General features: G+C 41.3%; 1 protein-coding gene across 1 annotated transcript in view; it reads left to right on the top strand.

The window, feature by feature from the left end:
• Positions 1 to 1,170: 1,170 nt before the first annotated feature.
• kiaa1549lb (KIAA1549-like b) overlaps positions 1,171 to 16,419 on the top strand; it is a gene marked incomplete at both ends in the record, with an annotated part of 93,308 nt that continues 78,059 nt past the window's right edge. Inside the window, one exon of the mRNA XM_080433359.1 lies at positions 1,171 to 1,426. Coding sequence (XP_080289485.1) covers positions 1,171 to 1,426 — 256 coding nt within the window. The remainder of the gene's footprint in view (positions 1,427 to 16,419) is intronic.

The following is a 16,419-nucleotide window of genomic DNA, read 5'->3' as shown; positions in this document are numbered from 1 at the left end:
AACAAAACAAAGTATTTCCTTGCTAACGGTAATTCCATAAGTGTTGCACTTATTAGACAGCGGGGCATAGCAGTGGCGGCCATTTTCTGGTTCCACTTCAAAATAGTCAATGCATTTTTCCCATTGACATTTCCAAAATTTACATTTTAAGGCTAGAATCAAGCTATCCAGGGTCCTGGTGAATCATGACCATAAAACGTTTGATTCTGTGAAAAAACTTTTTTGATAACGGCAAAACAAAGGGTATTTATTAAATATAGTATATCATATAATTAAATATAAAATAAAATAAAATCACAGAAAAAAATGTTTAATGGTCATGATTCACCAGGACCCTGGATGGCTTGATTCTAGGCTTAAATGAATTGATATAAATATTTTTGGAAATGTCAAAGGGAAAAATGCATTGACTATTTTGAATTTGGAACCAGAAAATGGCCGCCACTGCTATGCCCTATTCAGAAATAACACACCACTGAATTCAGTGATTGACCAATCAGAATCAAGCATGTGTAATAAAAGAATGAACCGATGGGGGCAAGCGGTCCACGAAAAAAAATGGGGGCGAGCGTGTTTTGGGGCGAGTCTTCCGGTTACCCTGGTAAGCAGTTGACTTGAGCATGGCGTTCCACTTACAGCCACCAGAGGTCTTCGTCCGGTACTACTACCCCAACAATTAGGGACAGCGACTCCTAATTATCCTATTTGTTGGGCTGGCAGACAACAACATTGAGTCACTGGCCATTCGACACTATCTCTATTCCTTGATGTTGCTCCATTGCGCACATGGTTGTTCTTTTTTTTTTTTTTTTTTTTCATCATTTCAGTGAGTGAGAACGATTTACAGCCAGCAGTAGTGTAGCAGCAGCAGCAGCAGCAGCAGCAGCAGCAGCTAAATGTCAAACCTTTGGCCAACTCCTCCGCGGCGCGCTGCCCTGTATCTGCCGCCCTGCGCCACATGCTGATGAGTGGACCGAGTACCACATGCTGATGGGTGGACCGAGTACAACAGAGCGATCATAGGGCTGCATTTCTTCATTTTCACCAATGCCACTTGCCCCTGATCGCCGTGGACATCAGGCGAGATCACAGTACTGTCCGCACCACAAGGATTGATCAGATGCATTATTCACGACCGAAACTTCAACAACTCATCCACTGGAAACGCAAATGGCTCCCGGTTTGAGGAGTAGTGTGTGGAGGACAGATCTTTACAACCTGGGAATCATCAGCAGAGAGCAGGACTCTGCCGATGGATGCTTATTGCCGCAAAGGAGGATAGCTGGTGGAGGAGGAGAGAGCTGGCGTCTGAGGAGGACCAGGTGGAAGAGAGCTGGAGGAGCAGCAGGGGGGATGTTTAAAGCAAACTGTGTGTTTTCTATGGGAATGGTTTTACTTCTTTTGCACTGCGCTGTCGCAACGGAGGGTAAGCATTGTGCAATATCCCACTCATCAGGTCATAATGTGTGCAACATTAATGTCGCCTATTGACTGCATAAGCTCAATGAATGTCTAGCAGGTAGCCCTGATACGTGACTGTCATATCATGACAGTCATGCATGAACTTAAACCTGGTGTTAGCACTTTCTTCCCTTTTGGCCCGTACATCTACATATACGTTCAAATTTCAAATATAAAGTGCTTACCCCATGGCCACAGATATTGCAATTATGTACGGTCCCTCAGAAGTACCCGTATATTCTGTATTGTTGAATAAAAATACATTTAATCCGATTGGTGGCCATTTCCTCTGTATTTTTGCCATATGCTTTCAACTACGCGACCCTATAGGTTGGGAGGTATATTACACTCTGATACATTATAACTCTATCTGAGAATAGCCACTGATCGGCTTAAAATACATTTGATTGAACAATACGGAAGATACGGGTACTTCTGAGGCCCCGTACATAATTGTAACATCCGTGGCCATAGGGTAAGCACTTTATATTTGAAATTTGAACGTTTAAGTAGATGTACGGACCAAAAAGGGAAACAGTGCAAACACCAAGTTGAAGTTCATCCATGACGATCGTGACAAACGACCGTCGTGTGATCCATGGCTAGTCTAGCAGCAGGCAGCCTAAGCCTATATGTGGCAGACTTTCAATAGCAGCCTAGCCCACCATATGTCTCTGCATATAAAACGGAAAATGTATTTGTTTATGATGTGCACAGTGTTCATTCATTAGCCTATTTAGCATATATTGTTGTAAGATGAATGGCTCAAGGGAATGGAATCGTGTTCACCTGACTAGCTTGTTTTTCCATCTCCAGAAAAAAGTTAACTATCTGTGCTCCATTCATTGGTGCTATTGTCACCTTGTCTTGTGCGTTATTTGCATATGATTATACCCGTTATCCCCATATTTATCAGATCATGTATATGCTATATAGGGGGATCTGATCTACGCTATAGTAGCCTGCTATGATGACAGAGAAAGGCTGTCAGTCATTTAGATTTACGGTCCTCACTGACCGCATCACCAAGTGTGTCTGAAAGAGAGAGGGAGAGAGAGAGAGAGAGAGAGAGAGGGAGAGAGAGAGAGAGAGAGAGAGAGAGAGAGAGAGGGAGATGGATGGATGGACGACTGCGCAGGACTCCTTTCTCCTTTGTCCGTGTACTTGCTTGCATGTGATGTAACTAACTCACCTCCGACTCTATGTTGGTCTGACTCTGAGCTTAGTCCCTCTGTCTCAGAGCTAATTTTACTGCACACCAATGACCTTCATTTCATCGTCCTCCCCCTGCCATGATAATTGCTTCTTTTGTTATTTGCTGGCCTCAACTTAGTTTAATTTTTTTCGAGATTATTAGACTATAGTGTATGCTGTACTGTATGCTGTGCAGAGGGGGTTACAGAGTCACCATATATCCTTATTGTCAGAATGCAGTGGGGCCACACAGACAGGACATCATTCAGTGTTTCAGAGCATCTAGGTCAGCAGTAATGACACAGATACTGTGGACCACTGTAGGTCTTCCTGTCTCTGGCGGCATGGCAGGGCGGTTTGGCTGAAGTTGGCTGAGATCATTTCTCTTTAACCCTTTAAGATGCCTTGTTATTTTACGTAGAGGGCTTTATAAGTCATTATGCCAATTAGGCTACTATAGATGCATTTAGAATTGACTGCATTGTTTAATGATGATATAAAGTGACCTGGCATATATCTGGATATTCCTCTCACAAGATTTAGATTTGACCATAGGGAAACTTCCCACTTATAATTATTTGTTGTAAATAGTGGTGTGCATAGATACAGGATTCTTTGTAGTGTCAGTTGTGTGGTGTATTTTCAGTTCACCCCTGCTGAGGTAACATTAGGTTCATATGGGGTATATGATCCACTCTCACTCGCTCCCCCCCCCCACCCTCAGTCAGCAGTGCATGGTCCATTCTTAAAACACAGTCTCCAAGAGCTGTCTGAGCTCGGCGGTCCTGGACAGCTCAGTGAGACTGTCCGGAAAACAACTGTGCTTCTTGGACCTGGCATAGAGTTAATGGCAGTGAACTGAATACTGGACTGTGGTTGATTGCATGTTGTCTTCACATTACAGTAGTTCTGAGAGGTCCATGTCAGAAAATATATCTATATCACAGGACATATGTTCTGGGCGCATACACTGTCACCTTCTCCATCAAAAAATTACAATTCATCCTTACTGGAGCTGTATGTATTAAAGATAACAGAAAGTTATAATTCAAATAAATAACTCCAAAACCAACAACACTGATTGCCATTGAATTCCAGTGCTTATGCTTCAGCAGGTTGTTATGGCAGTAGTTGAGCATCTATGTGTATTTATATCTGACTTATCAGTAAGACCTCAGTACACGGAGCCAACACAACATGATGTTACTATGGGAACCATGTTTTTGTCCGACAGTAACCATCTCCTACGCTGTCCTTCAATGGTCAATAAAGGAGTGGAGAGTAAAGTGTGTGTGTGTGTGTGTGTGTGTGTGCGCATGTGCACATGCGTGCGTGCGTGCGTGCGTGCATGCGTGCACTGGAGGTAATTTCAATGGGCAGGAGGTTACCACACACAATCAACACGGTCATGAATCTCTGATTGATCTGCAATACCTCTAACTATTGTCTGGTTTGCTACAAATGAGTGCTGCATAAGCTATAAACCTACAGCATACGGTAGAGCTAAATAAGCAGTCTACCTCAATTGCACGTGTGCCCCCTCCAGAAGGGAGCGACTTTCTCTCCGAGTCAGCTTTATTTGGTCCTCATAGCGCAACGTGCACTTTGCTGATGAATGCTGACATGTTAGTTTTGACGGGTTAACCTCACAGACCTCTAGCATATGAGACGCATTGCCTGAACTGTTCTCAGACATCACTTTCTGGTTGTGAACTCCAATTCAAAAGAGAAATGACAGGACAGATACAATGATTCAAAACCCAATGAGTTGTGTGCAATGTGTGATGTCTATGGGTAAAGTGACCATTACAGTTTTCAAGGGATCAGAAAATGTATTTATTATGAAGTAACAGTGTCAATTTTATATGATGGCATCTGTGATATATATATATATTTTTTACATCATGCCATATTTGACTCTGTTCACTACTGCCCAGATTGCTTTCTTTTGTGTAGTGCAGTATCATTTTGTCCAGATATCCCTTTCAGTCATATTTATATCTTCAAACTATTTCAAATGGATGGCTTTATAAAGCATCCATGATTCACCCAAGACCTGCCTCTGACCTGTGCAAGCTCAGGGTTCTCTGTTTTTGGCAGTATACAGTATATATTCACCTTACTTGACAAAGATGTTTGGGTGGCATAATTTGTTAATGTGCGTGCATGTACATGTGTATTGTTTACTGTATATTAGTGTGCATGTGTAAGAAGGAAGGGCTTTAGTCTGACGGTCCTTTGTTCCGAAGTACCATTGGTCCGACGGCATGCACTATAACTAAGCCTAACCTTAACCATAACTTTAACCTCACAGAAACTATGCCTAAACCTAACCTCACACTAACATTTTTCAGACTATTAATTTGAGACATCGGACTAATGGGCAGCCCCCTATCTTTTGGTGTAGGATCTTTTAGCTGGAGCATAGACTATATCCCTGTAGTGTTCATTTACAACTATTATTATTGTTCTTCTTTATTGCTCTTGTTCCTCACTGGGGCCATATGGTGATTTTCCTTATGCTTTCATTTGCAAGGGAATGAATCCATTAGATTTACTGTCAGTTATGATGTACAGTAAACATCAGCATCTGCATATTCTTCTCCTTTGGGAAAAAAAACAGCGATGGCCTGTGTTGGGATTTCAAATCATGTTTGTGACTCTATTATCTTCAGCATGTTAACGTTGTTTTGACAAGCAGCATGTTGTGTGAGTTCTAGCACAAACTAAAGAGGCTCTCCATGGAGTCGTAGTGCATATCTCCTCTAGCCTGCAGGTTGCCTAGCCAGGGCTGTGTAAGTCGTGGGTTGTAGTCATCAGGAGTCAGGACCCAAGGAAGCTACGGGGGAAAATGACATACACAGTGCAACTTTTCGCCTTTGTAAGTGCTTTTTTTCAATGCACTATATAGGCCCCTCTTGTGAAATGTTGCGTTCATGATACAGTATATGGCATGTTTTGTAAGACATAGCCCCCTCGCACAAATTTTGTGGGAGGGGGCCAATTACAGGCAAACAGTATGGAATATAAAAACCGTCATGATCCAAGGAATTCAGGGAACAAGATCTATGATAACAATGTTCAAAACTACAGTGTGCGTGATGAAAATGCTAATAGCCTTAAGAGAGATTGTTAATGTAACACAGCAGTTACTGTACATGTTCTGATATACAGTAGGCAATTATACAGAGAACAAATACATTTGTAACATGACCAGTCCTACTTGAAGCATGTTATTGTCGGGGCTGTTTGGGTGTGTTCGTGTTCAGGTGATGTCTGCGCAGTGACATGATTGATATGGTTCCGTTTTCTTCTCCTTTTCAGCAGCATGCAGCACCATAGCAGTGATAGTGTTAGAGACAAACAGGGCTGCTAATTACCATGATCTACCATCTGCCCCATTATTATCTCTCACACACTCTGTACACACACACACACACACACACACACACACACACACACACACACACACACACACACACACACACACACACACACACACACACACACACACACACACACACACACACACACACACACACACACATACACACACACACACACACACACACACACACACACACACACACACACACACACACACACACATGCAATATTCCTACCTCCTTTCCCCTAAAGTAATACACCCCCCCCCTCTCTGGCTTTCTCTCTCTTCACTATATCTCCGTGATATGTTTTGAAAGTGTGCTGGTGTCAGATGGAGGAAGGGTCGGGGACAGGGTTTGCTGCCTCGCTGCTCCTAAGAGGAAAGGGGGCTGTCTGTTTTATTGGGACATATTGCACAGCCTCACTGATTTAGGACATAGTGTCCAATTTATCAGTGCTCATCATACCTCACTACACCTGACCTCACCACAGCACTGTCTGCATAGTATTGCACTACACACTTCGCTGCCCTTAACCGCACCATACCATACTATTGGACCTCACTGCACCAAATACACCACACCACAGAATACACCACACCACAGAATACACCACACCACCAAATACACCACACCACAGAATACGCCACACCACTAAATACACCACACCATCAAATACACCACACCACCAAATATCCCAGAGTTTATAGTGCACCTATGGGACCAGATATCTAGGAGTAATATTTGACCGAATTCTTATAAACATTTTAGCAATACCAAATCGATCTGTCAAATCAGGAATATTGCCAAATCAGATTTTTTCATTCAGCAATGCACAAACATTCTCATCCACGCGTTTGCCACTAATTATCTTGATTACTGTAAATCACTGTTTACCAGACTGCCCCAGAAATCGATCCAGCTGCCTCCAACTTGTTCAAAATACCAGAGCCAGCTAGGGCTCTTACAAGAACTAGAAAATATGAACACATTTCCCCAATTCTTGCTTCACTGGACTGGTTGCCCGTGGCGCTTTTAATTGGTTTTAAAATAGTATTGGTTTTGTTTTTAAATCACTGAACTGCCTTGTCCCTCTTATATTTCTGACCTTCTCACTCCATACACCCCTCCCTGTAATCTCAAATCTGCAGACAGGCTGCTGCGCTTGGTTTCCAGGGCAAGGCAACAGAGGGCAATAGAGCATACATTTGTATGGACTACCACAATTGCGGCATAAACTTCCACTGGGAATCTCTGTGTCCTATTTGAAAACTCTTTTAAACTCTTATAAAATGTATTTTAACTAGAGTTTTTATAATGTCTTTGTTATGCTTTAGTGAATAGACAGCAAGACTATGCATTTATTCTTAGATATTCTTAGTCTTTTATTGTCTCCGCCAGGCCGTAAGGCATGGCCAAGATTATGTTTTGCACCCTGTCCGTCCGTCCGTCCGTGTGTCCGTGTGTCCGTGTGTCCGTGTGTCCGTGTGTCCGTGTGTCCGTGTGTGTGTCCGTCGCCCCCTCCGTCTGTGGTCAGCTAATCTCCGGCACCGTTGGCGTGATCGCAGCGAAACTGTGTGTGCACACACACTCCCTGGATGCCAGAGCAGAACCTCTGCCCCAAAGTTTTCACATGGGCCTATTATAGCGCCACCAGGAGGCCGCTTTTTGCAGCAGTGCTCCGTTTTGAACGAAATTTTGCACACACATTCCCACTAGGCCGAGAAAGAAATGCCACTTGAAAATGTTCCAATCAGCCTGGTGCCGCTATAACAGGCCGATTCGTGTTTTTACCTATAACTGCACCGATCTGTGTAAAACCTTGTATTCACACTCCCTAGAGACCAAGGAAAAACCTTTGCCCTGCATTTCTCACATCTACCTTTTATAGCGCCACCAGGAGACCGACTTATGTAAAACAAATTATTTTATATTACTCCTTCAGATTTTATCCTAATTTCACACAAGTCAGTACACATGATCTTTATATTCATGTGATCGAGACGGATCTGTTTGATTTTTCATATTCCATCCTGATTGGCTAAGATTGACATCTACATTTTGCAGGAGTGGCCTGTTTTGAACAAAATGCCGCAACTCATAAACTTTGCACACACATTCACACTACGTTGAGGAACAAATGCCACCCTTTTAACATTGCCCTATTACAGTGCAACCAGGAGGCAGATTTTTGTACCAAAAAAAATAATATATATTACTCCTACAAATTAATTCCAAACATCACGCACATCTGTACACATTATCTCTATAGTCCAGTGATCAAGATGGATCCGTCCGATTTTTCATATTCCAGCCTGATTGGCAAATTCCGAACATTGTTGGCCCACAATAACCTACCTGACCTGGCGGAGACCTGCGCTCCGAGGAGCACCTTTTCTAGTTCATTCTGTGTTTGTATTTCTAAACTGCATTGCATATATTTTTACTTAAATTTTTTTTCCGTTTCTATCTGTGCACATTTTTGAAAAGTGCTATAGAAATAGTCTATTATTATTAGGTCCAGCTGCTATTCAGAGAGCGAATATGCGAATATACGCAAAATTCGGACTCGTTCCGAATAATTAAAAGACGCTTTTTTCGCTCCGCGAAACTGGTGTGGAAGCTTGCATTGACTTTATAAGGTTTTAAAACCAAACGTATTATTCGCTTGAAAAAAATCGCCCCGGTGTGTAAGGACCTTTAGAGTTAACAATAGAGTGCATTGATTATCTAATATCTAATGAACTATCAGATACAATAGCAGACAACCACACCACACTACACTACATTCTGCACCACAATACAGTATATTGCATCGGCGACACTACACTACACTACACTAAACTACACTAAACTACACTACACTACACTACACTACACTACACTACACTACACTACACTACACTACACTACACTACACTACACTACACTACACTACACACTGCACCACAACATATCACACTAAAAGACTACATACTGCACCACCACTTACTACCACACCACACTATACATTGTACACATCATGTGTCACGTGTCTGCACACTAGACCGATTCAATATTTAGATACATTAAATTAAATTAAATGTTATCCGACACTGCCTTCCTATATTATTGTAACTTCAAACTCCATTTTAACCATGTTAGATTAATTGAAACTTCAAAACTGTCTGGTACTGTAGATACAGCAGGGTAAACCCATCACACACAAATATATTTGATATTTATTGTAACAGTGTGTTTGCCAAATACACTGTAACAGTGTAGAAGAAAGAGAGAAAGGAGCACATCTGTTTGGCAAAGCAAAAATCCCCAAAAAGGTGCTCTTTGGTACAAAGGGGTGACTAAATTAAATGGCAAACAAGGGAAGAGACCATGGCACTCTGGAAAAATGTAAAAGCCTTTAATAGCATGGCTACTGCATGGCAAGAATGAAAATAAATACACCTACGTATGTGTTGCGGCAACAATGCCTTCATCAGGGTGACTAAGGTGTAACAGTATGAAATACGTTGTAACAATACCAAATACTATTGGGAATAGTTAGTGTATTTGATATTACAGCATATTTTATATTGTTACAGTGTATTTTATATTGTTACAGTGTTTTTATATTGTTACTGTGTATTTGGTAATGTTATAATGTGTTTGGTATTATATTGTTGCAGTGTATTTGGTATTGCTACAGTGTATTGTAGAGTAATATGCTGAGACAGTCACATACAGTAACATTCCCTATCACAGGTGTAGGATTTTTGTTTACTACTTTTGGAAATGGTTTGAAAAGCAATGCAGTGTAGACATATCAATCACTGCCAGCTGCAAGGGGACTGATAAATAGGTTTGGTTATGTGAAATTGAAAAAAGTTTGAGCAATTGGAAGAGTTGAAGGATCGAGCGAAGAAGTAAAATGAGTCCTTTTGATGGAGCGAAGTAACTCACTGACACTTTGATTTATTTCACTGGAATGGGAGGATGTGAAAGTTGTCACAGTTGAAGGTTTTATAAGCTCCTCCGACAGCATTGGGAAAGCCTGTATTCGGCCAGGATTTACATCGCTGGTCAAACCTCTATTTGTGTGTGTGTGTGTGTGTGTGTGTGTGTGTGTGTGTGTGTGTGTGTGTGTGTGTGAGTGTGAGTGTGAGTGTGAGTGTGAGTGTGAGTGTGAGCGCGTGTGCCTTGGTGCGTGAGAGAGAGAGAAATCCACAGGTGGATTTGTTAGTTTCTCTCTCTGATTGATAGTCAAATGGGATGTGTAGCCAGCACCTTGATTATGAGTCTTGTCATTGCCACTAATCCCTTTCAGGAGCTGGATGAGAGAAAGGGAGATCACTGACATATGCAGTGGTTTCATTACACCCAGCCTAGCACATAGGTAGAGGCTCCCACCAGGCTCTGTCACATGCTCAGTAACTACATGTATATGCACGCACGCACCCTAATAGCTTAATAGCAAATAGCTTATTTGTTGGGACTTTCCACTGATTTCAACCAGTGTTGATTTTGTCGACTAAAACTATGACGAAAAATGTTCGTCGACTATACCTTTTTTCACTGACAAAAACTAAATAAAAACTAAGCTACGATGACTAAAACTAAGACCTAATAACCATTATTTCATACTTTGGGCTATTCAAAAATAGAAGATCTACAAGCCTATAGCCCTGCACGAGTGCCGCGCTAGTCGCTACGAGCTTGTAGATCTGCTATTTTTTCACAGGTGCACACACACAGGTGCACACACAATCATACACGCTTGTCTTTCTTCTCCAGGCATATGTTGAACCTGGCCCTCAGGACGAGGCTGAGTGACTGAATAGTGGATCAAGAGAGGTTAGGGTCAAACAGTATTGAAAGGATTGGCTTACGGCAAGATTCAAAGTACATTAATCACAGGATTAAGGACTTTTAGATCCTCTGGATCGTATTGATCACTAATCGAGCCCAACATTGTTTTTCTTCATATTTTTGGAATACAAATCCTCATTGCTTGCTTGATACATGAGCCCTACAGTTATGATTATTAAAGTAAATGTGTTTAGAATTTCACGTGATGTTGAAACATCCAGCTTCTCATGTGGCACTGATTAGAATGTACACTGAGATGACAATCAGTCATGTTCTGGAGGACATGCTATTCATTCTATTGTGAATCCTCTCTTTACTGTTGAGTGATTCTCTTCTCTGCATCAACCTGATTCAATTTATGCTTCTTCCAAGCCCAAATTATGTAGTACATTATATGCTGAAGGGATGCATACAAGGTTAAAATTTAGAAGATGATTTCCTTAAATAGATAAGAATAGATATAATGTCAGTCAATGATGTTGTGCAGGGTTCATCACCAGGCCAGATTGTGATGGACATTTTCATACAAATTTATTTTTGCCACGTGACGGGCATACAAAATGAGCTACCAGTGCCAATAACATTACCAGAAATACATAGGCCTAGCCCTAAGAGAGAAACAAATCAGCCAGAAATATTTAATTTTTCCTCATAGGCCTAGCCCTAAGAGAGAAACAAATCAGCCAGAAATATTTAGTTTTCCCCTTCTCTCTCTCTCTCTCTCTCTCTCTCTCTCTCTCTCTCTCTCTCTCTCTCTCTCTCTCTCTCTCTCCCCCCCATTTCCAGTAGCACAGCAACATAAAAGGGCTAGTTTGGGTTAATTTTGCATGACGCTTCAAATCAAAGTTGAACTGGCCTCAATTTCTTTCAACGTTCCAATAACGTAGTGAAACAATCATGTGTCTCTGTTTCATCATTTACACTCCCCTGTTTTGTAGCTTTGTCACCACTAGTGTGAACACAGCATCAGGATTTTTACTGTTTACTTCCTGCACACACTTCCTGCAGACATGCACCTGTGCTGGGGTGGCTCAGTGAGGAGTGGGGGGCAATGTTGCCTCACAGCATGAAGGTCTTGGGTTCAAACCTGATTGATTGGGGCCTTCGGGTGGAGCTTGAATGATCTCTGGCAAAAGACATGCCTGTTATGCCTGATTTATAATTGGTTTCACGTCGTGTTTGCACGCTGTGTTGCTTTGTGATGCAAGGAGTTGTGATTTTGTAGATCAACTATTTTTGGTGTGCGCTTTGAGACACGCTGCACTTCTGACGGTGCCCTTGGCTCTGTCCCCAGGCACTGTTCAGTGATAGTTAGGATGGGTTAAATGCAGCAGAGGACGAATTTCCCCACGGCGGTCAAAAGTATAACTTAACTTAATACACGCAAGGGAACAAACAACATTCTTTTATATAAATAACCACATACTGATACTGTACAGATACACTCCTTCCAACCACTGGTTTGATGTACAGATATGCTTTAGCTTATCGCTCTGAAGTCAACCCTAAAAGCGTCGAAATTAGATGGGCTGTTGTTCTCTGCGGCTGCTTCATTACTGAGATAATCAGAGTCTCTGGCTCCACTTCCCCCCTTCTGTACACAGGCAGGCTCACGCACGCACGCACGCACGCACGCACGCACGCACGCACGCACGCACGCACGCACGCACGCACGCACGCACGCACGCACGCACGCACGCACGCACGCACGCACGCACGCACGCACGCACGCACGCACGCACGCACGCACGCACGCACGCACGCACGCACACAGAAGCCATGTTTTTGCACATGCAGGGGATGCAAGTGGGAGATAGTGAGTGTGTAAGAGAACAACTTTTCATGTGTGTGTGTGTATGTCTGTGTGTACGACTTGCATGAGTGATTGTGTGTGCGGCTGTGCGCATCATTTTGCTGAATGGTGGCATGAGCTAGCTAGTGTTTTGTGTCCAAATTCTGAAAACAGCAGCTTGTAACCACTTAAACCCTATTTACTTCGATGACCGGGGTCCCCCAGGGGTCTATACGTCACCCCCCTTTTTTCCCATGTACACCAAACCTCATTTGCCGGAAATAGCCCGAACTACAATTCATTGTGATACTGCTAAATATGAACTTAACCCATTCAATACGGGAACGTGTCTACAAATGTTTTCTAAATCCTAACAGTTTTCTGAAAATACATATGTTTCTATATCAGTGGTTCTCAAACCTTTTCATGTCAAGGACCCCAAAAAATGTGTATGCATTTGGCCACGGACCCCCATCTGAAAATATTGTGTTCCAGGGACCCCCATAAGCAAAGATCTGAGTCAAAAAAGTTCCATTTAAAAATATATTCATAGATTTGCACACATTTTCTACATTTTTCAAAAATAGCTGATCTACAAGCTCATATCGTGGCACTCGGTGCCGCACTATGAGCTTGTATATCTGCTATTTTTAATAGCCAAAGGATAAAATAATGGTTATAGCTCAAATCTAAAATGACACAGATGCGTTCCCGGGATTGAATGGGTTAAAGTTGTAACATTAGTTGCATTGATCAAAGCCGGAACACAATCGATTGATTGATTGATTGATCATAAAATGCTCTGAAAAAAACGCACGCGGCCCACCCATCTGACCACTGAACACGGCAGCCGTCCGGCTGCCGTGTTAAGTGGTCAGATGGGTGGGCCGCGAACGCTTTTGAGATTTTAAAGTGGGCCCGGCTCCTGATCCAAGAAAAGGTTGAGAAGAGAAGCACTGCACTACACAACACCCGGTATATATATATCATCCAGAAGCCACAGGGCTCGACAAAATTAGATCAATAGATGGTCAGTGTCTCTTGTTTTTTTGATTTGTCAAATGTAATGTAATATATACAGGATATATAACACAAATACAACCAAGTAAACCATTTTTCTGATACGATACAATGTCAGGAAAATGCAATTTTCCCAGCCGAGGAGGAGGGGCGGTTCGGTTCTACTGTGTTTTTATGTTGCATTCTGCTTTGGGTTTCTCCCCCTCCGGCGCTGTGGTTGTTGTGGTGTGTAGTGTACTGTATGTACGATGGCTATTGAAGGTGAAGTGTACGTCAGTGTGATTAGATCTGCCTTCATGGCAGGCATACATCTCTGTAATGACATTGTCACCCAGGACACAGACCTCTCACTTTGGATGTTGGCAGACGTCAACTTCTAGTCCCATACATGGTCATTGTACTAAATGTATGATGTATGCTCTTTTTTTCTTTTTAGTTTTCCTGAGGCTCTGGTATTTTAGGTCAAAACTAGGCCTTTTTTACTGTTACATTTTTCTCTTCTGTTTGTACCCTTTTTTATAATGTTTATATGTGCTCTTTTTGTAATGTTGCTTGTTTTCTGTATGGGGACTACGGATGGAAATTAACATTCTAGCTAAATCCGGCGCATTTACATTGCATTGTATGTGTAGTGTTCATTGATATAGTATGCTGTCTCCCCCAAATAAACGTATACAAAAAAAGAAATGAGTACACGTAAATAAGAAAAAAGAGGATTCAAATATATAGCTGTTCACACCTCTAGTAAGCAGTATATTATGCACCTTTTTGTCTGGCTACTTAGAGTGTGCATTTACTTACTTAATTGCTGCAGTGATGGAATGGGCATTTCCCCTGCGCTGGAGGTTACGAAGGTTTGCGCTAAATCAGCAATAGTTGAGGTGCTGCCTTTAACCCATTCAATCTGGGAACGCATTGTGTGTCATTTTAGATTTCAGCTTTAACCATTATTTTATACTTTGGCTATTCAAAAATAGCAGATATAAATGCTCATTGCTCGACACCGAGTGCTTTGCTATGAACTTATGATCTGCTGTTTAAAAAAAAACTTGAACATTTTTTTATGTATATTTTTTAAAGTGAACATTTGTAACTCAAATCTTTGCTTCTGGAGGTCCCTGGAACAAAATATTCTACAAATGTTCGCTAAATATATATATATTTAAAGATTTGCACACATTTTCATGACCTTTCAAAAATAGCAGATCTACAAGCTCGGTGCCGCGCTATGAGCTTGTATATCTGCTATTTCTGAATAGCCAAAGACATCTAAAATGACAGAGATGCTTTCCCGAGTTAAATACACAGAAAATACTCAGATTTTATTAAAAAGTTATCTCTGTGGTGGGTGGGTGCCTGGTGGCTCAGCACTGGCCATACTGCTGTTTGTGTGTCTCAAAGGACCTGAGTTCTATCATACTATGGTTGGTAAAACCCATTTAGACCTGTTAAACCTACTGTATACGTTGTTATACCTTTCAATCCGGAACAGCATCTGTGTCATTTTAGATGTTGCTATGCCATTTTTTTTAATATAAAAATGTGAAAGTTTTTTAGATAACTGTTTGGATTTAGAAGCATTATTCACAATAACATGACGTTTCTCATGAAGGTCGTCTGGACTGAAGTGTTCCTGAGAATCAATGGTAAAATGTTTTATGGAGCAAGTGTTTTCCCTGACTTTTCAGCAGCATATCCACCTACTCAACTACTTGAAATTGTGACAGAATAAACACACATAATAATCATACAGACATCGGTATTTATCATCTCCTGTGAGGGAGTGGATGATGAGAATTGTACAAATAGCTGTGAGGACTCATTTGTACACCTGCTGTGCTGTGGTGGGCTGAGAATGACATCATTCTGAACTATGTGCTTATGTATTATCAATGCTGTTGGGTTTGTACAAAACCCTTATATGTCTAAAACCTTTCAGGAAATTGAAAAAAATAACCTGTGTTCCTAATGAATCCAATGTAGTTATTATTCAGTCACAGCGTCTTGTTAATACTTTTCATTGGTTAAATATTTGTAAAACCCACAGACAGGCACACTTTACCACTTTACCTCTAACTTATTATTTTTTTCAAAAATAGCAGATCTAAATGTAGATTGGCTTTTTTTTTTGCTAGTTGTGTGTGACACTGTAGTATGACGAAGTAGGACATTAATTCACGGAAAAAAAACATGAAAAAAAAGATGAAATATGGAGAATTGGAGATAAGGTTTCTGTCTGACAGAAACGTTATATTTTCAAATGGTGTTCCTATTGCAGTATTATCAATATTGTGATTTCTAATTATAATGTCAACTTAACTTTTTTATTTTTCAGCTTATATTTATTCACTATGAGTAGGCCTATGGCTCTATTATGGATCTGCCCACTTGCTGGTACTATTCGGATATGCGCACCGGGAGCACACTCACGTATTGGTTTGTATTGGACCAGTGCGCTGAGTGCCTTATATCCTAACGCACCCTATATCTCCACCTTGAGTTCAAGTTGTTGTATTATTAAATCACTTTGGCAGGAAAAAAAACTGTTTATGCATATACTCTCTTGTTCCTATCTTTTTTTTAAAATCATGCAGCTGTGTAATTATTTTGGGGGCTGAAGCCTGAGTTATAATTGGTTGCACGGCATTGTCGTGCAACAGAAGAAATGTATCTATAAGCTCACATAATACAGTGCAACGTGTTATTATTGCGTTATTATCG

The sequence above is a fragment of the Gymnoscopelus braueri genome, assembly GCF_963280865.1.
Source record: "Gymnoscopelus braueri genome assembly, chromosome: 1".
In the NCBI taxonomy this organism is placed as follows: domain Eukaryota; kingdom Metazoa; phylum Chordata; class Actinopteri; order Myctophiformes; family Myctophidae; genus Gymnoscopelus; species Gymnoscopelus braueri.
Note: the sequence above shows the minus strand (reverse complement) of the source record. Positions and strands in the feature narration are given on the sequence as shown.